Source organism: Octodon degus, unplaced genomic scaffold, assembly GCF_000260255.1.
Source record: "Octodon degus isolate 3935 unplaced genomic scaffold, OctDeg1.0 scaffold00076, whole genome shotgun sequence".
NCBI classification, from domain to species: domain Eukaryota; kingdom Metazoa; phylum Chordata; class Mammalia; order Rodentia; family Octodontidae; genus Octodon; species Octodon degus.
This window is the reverse complement of record NW_004524652.1, coordinates 5,643,190-5,647,006: the sequence shown is the minus strand read 5'-3', so window position 1 is coordinate 5,647,006 and position 3,817 is coordinate 5,643,190. Positions and strand designations below refer to the sequence as shown.

Here is a 3,817-nt window from a genome sequence, read left to right as displayed (position 1 = left end):
CTCCCACCTGGACACACCAGTGTGCCCTGTACTCCCACCTGGACACACCAGTGTGCCCTGTACTCCCACCTGGACACACCAGTGTGCCCTGCGCAAACCTGCACCTCCCACCTGTGTACAAACAAGCTGCTGCTCATGCTATGGCCAAAGCAGAGTGCTGTGGCTTAGCCTCGGCCTCCCCTGAGCCTGTGTCACTGCACGGCATCGCGCCTGGCCTGTGTCACTGGCCCTGACACCCGTGTCCCTCTTCCATGTGGATCAGGATCCGCCCTGGAGGGCACGCTGCCTTCCACTCCCCTGGACGCCGGGTCCTTCTGCTGTCCTGGAGGAGACACAGCGGGCTCCTTCCGCTGGCCAAAGGTCCCAAGACCTCACCTCCATTGCCACCCAGACCACCCTGGAGCATGCTCCAAGAATCCTCTAAGTGGACTCCAAGCCAGTCCGTAGACCCTGGTGACCTGGGCTCTGCATCTCCAGGTGTTTGAGATCATGCTGAGCCGTGGCTACTCCGAGAACAGCTTCCGGGAAGACCTGAAGAACCTTTACCTGAAGCTTGGGATTGAGAACAAAATGATGATCTTCCTGTTCACGGACGCACATGTGGCTGAGGAGGGCTTTCTGGAGCTCATCAATAACATGCTGACCTCAGGTACCGCCTGCTGCCGGTGGCCCCCCCTCCCACGGCCCCCTCTGACTGCCTAGCCGCCTCTCTACCTCAAGGGGGGCCTGTCTGCCTTGGTCTCCCATGAGACCCCCGAGGTGCTGCCTGCCCTGTCTCTGAGGGCATCTTTTTCTCTACACCGTCAGAGGGACAGCTGGGGCTACTGAATGTCCTTGGCACATTTGTCACACATTGCTTAGTCTCCACAAAAACCTGATGAGAAAGGAGTCTTATTGTTTGTTTTTACAACGGGGGACGCTGAGGCACAGAGCTGCTGTAGGAGGCTGGTTAGAGACAGGCCTACGCCCCTGTGCCGCTCCGTCGAGGCACAGCGCTCAATTCCTGCAGCTCTGAGGAGGAGAGGTTTGACGTGGCTCACGGTTTGGGGTTTGAGCCCACGGTAGGGTGTCTCGAAGGCAGGAACAGGGAGGACAGCTGCTGGAAACAGAGTAGGGGAAGTGCCAGACAGGACAGGGCGAGGGGCCAAAGGTCCCAAGACCTCACCTCCATGGCCACCCAGATCACCCAAGAGCATGCTCCGAGAATCCTCTAAGTGGACCCCAAACCAGTCCGTAGACCCTGTGCCCAAACTGCCATGTCCCTGGAGCCCTGCCCCAGGGCCTTTTTAAGAAGTCTTTGCTGATGCATGTAAGAATCTTGAGAGGATGTTCTGCATTTGGGGTGGGTCCTGAATTCAGTGACCACTCCCCTTATGAGAAAAAATGGGGGCAGACTTGAAGAGAGAGGAGAAGGCTTTGGAAGGACAGAGGCAGAGACAGGAGTGATGTGGCCAGAGCCAAGAGCCACCTGCAGCCAGCAGAAGCTGAAGGCGATAGAAGGTGTCCTCTCTGAGAGCTTCGGTAGCATGGGCCAGTGGCCCCTTGGTTTCAGGCCTCCGGCCTCTAGAGCTTGAGAGGATGAATGTCATTGCTCTAAGCCACTCCGCTTGGCAGTAGTTGAGTATGTCTGCTCGGGAAGCTGCTGGCCTCCGTGTCCACACCTCGGCTCAGGAAGACATCTGGGGCTTAATAAGAACACGTGCATCCTGTGTCTGGGGCAGTGTGGCGAGATGGCCAGCCAGCTCCTGGGGGTCTGCCGCAGGCATCGTCCCCGCACTGTTCCCGGAGGAGGAGAAGGAGAGTGTCCTGGGCCAGCTCAGCCAGGAGGCCTCCAAGCACGGCATGGGCCCGGCCAAGGAGTCCGTGTGGCAGTACTTCGTGAACAAGAGTGCCAACAACCTGCACATTGTGCTGGGCATGTCGCCCATCGGGGACACGCTGAGGACCCGCTGCAGGAATTTCCCAGGTACCTTGGAGAGACCCCTTGGCCTGGTGCGGCAGAGTGTGGGAACCCACTGTCCTCTGGAGCTTGCCAGTGGAGGGAAACAGGAGAAGCAGGACCCTGCACTAAGGGAAACCCTTCTGGCCTGGGGACATGCTCACACTCCCAGGTGCAGGACCTACAACACAGGGCAAGAGGCTTTCTGTCCCCTCTCAGTTGGGACAGTTCTACCAGCCCCGTAGAAACCATAGTGCCCACTTTTGGCACACAGGTTTCTAGCTGGGTGTGGTGGTGCACTCCTGTGATCCCAGGAGAAGTGGAGGCAGGGAGGGTGGCAAGCTTGACCTCAGCCTGGGCGATCTGGGGTCTTTTTTTTTTTTTGGTGGAACCAGGGATTGAACTTAGGCCCTTGTGCTTGCCAGGGAAGCACTTATTCCACTAAGCCATCTCCCCAGCCACGATCTGGGGTCTTAGCAAGATCCCATCTCAAAATAACAAAGGGATGTAGATGTGGCTCGGTGGGAAGGCCCTAGATCCAGGCCTCACTGCTGGAAACAAAAGTAACTTCCTAAATGGAGATAAGGATGGGGTGTGCCTGTGGCTCCCCAAGGGACACTTGTCTCATCTGCAGGTATTTTTAGCTGTGACAACTCAAAGGCAGACACAAGGCTGCACAGCCAGCTCTGTAGTAGGAAGGTCACACGCCCCACCCCAGGTCAGCCTTACCCAGGGTCCTTGTGAGGACCTAGCTCTGAGGAAACCGGGCTTAGGCTCACACGGCCCAGCCACTGTGTCCGTGGCTTCTGAGGATGGCTTGGTGCTCCCATGTGCCTCCGGGCTGCAGAAGGACCGCTTCTCTCTCTTTCCTTGCTAGGCCTGGTGAATAACACTGGTATTGACTGGTTCATGCCGTGGCCTCCCCAGGCACTGAACGCTGTGGCCAGGTCATTCTTAGGTAAGTCCCAGCCATCCTGGGGACCATGTCATCTTTGGTCTAACGCGGCAGCTCCTTTGCCCTTTGCTGACTTTGCGTCTAGGACCTGCGTGTTCCTTCTCTGTGAGCCATGGACAAATGATTTTAGCGTTAGTGTTTCTGGTTTCCACTGCGTCTTAGTCCAAAGGGGTTTCAGAAGATGGGCAGGTGTAACTGAGAATACAAATAAGCCAGGAGCACTGAGGTCAGGAGTTGGCGCGCGGCCTGCTGTTTGTTCTGATGACTAAGATTTTGTCGGAACACGGACGTGCACACTCCTTCCTGTCCATTCTGTCTGTGCCTGCTCTGTGCTGGGGCTGCAGAGTCAGCGCCCACGACCGCCTGGCCCTCCGCAGACAAAGTGTGCCACGCCCAGGGCCACTTGGTAAATGGCTCTGACTCTCCTCGGCTCTGACTCTGCCCGAAGTTTCCAGCAGCATTGGCGTTAGACAGTAACCTTGAATCAGAGAGCAAGTCAGTTCATCCTGAGGGAATATTTTTTTCCCTCTGGACGTAACAGATTTATGACCAATGCCACTGAGTAACCTTATAAATATTCAATCTTGTACATAAATTTGTATCTGATAAATAATAAATAATCTCTGCAAGCAAGCTGTGGAAGCGGTAACTTTGGCCACAGTGCTATTTTTCTGGGAAGTAAGGCACAGGGGAGGTGGCTGGCCAGGCAGGGACAGGGCGGGGGTGAGGTGTGGCCTCTCCTGGGGTCCCTGGTCCATTGGGAAGCAGGATTGGCCTTCTGTGTTAGAAGAGGCTCAAGATCAGGGACTGGTGACCCAGACAAGCCACCCATAGGTGGTAAGCACCCTCTTGCTTGCTTTCTTTTATGCATTTTAAAAAATCTTTAAACATTTTGGACAAGTGCACTTCCAGGACGAATTCTA

At 55.9% G+C, this 3,817-nt stretch overlaps 1 protein-coding gene across 1 annotated transcript in view; it reads left to right on the top strand.

Annotated features, from left to right (window-relative positions):
• Dnah10 (dynein axonemal heavy chain 10) overlaps positions 1 to 3,817 on the top strand; it is a 101,345-nt gene that overhangs the window by 73,520 nt on the left and 24,008 nt on the right. The window contains exons 51-53 of the mRNA XM_023720665.1: positions 478 to 649; positions 1,763 to 1,966; positions 2,817 to 2,897. Coding sequence (XP_023576433.1) covers positions 478 to 649; positions 1,763 to 1,966; positions 2,817 to 2,897 — 457 coding nt within the window. The remainder of the gene's footprint in view (positions 1 to 477; positions 650 to 1,762; positions 1,967 to 2,816; positions 2,898 to 3,817) is intronic.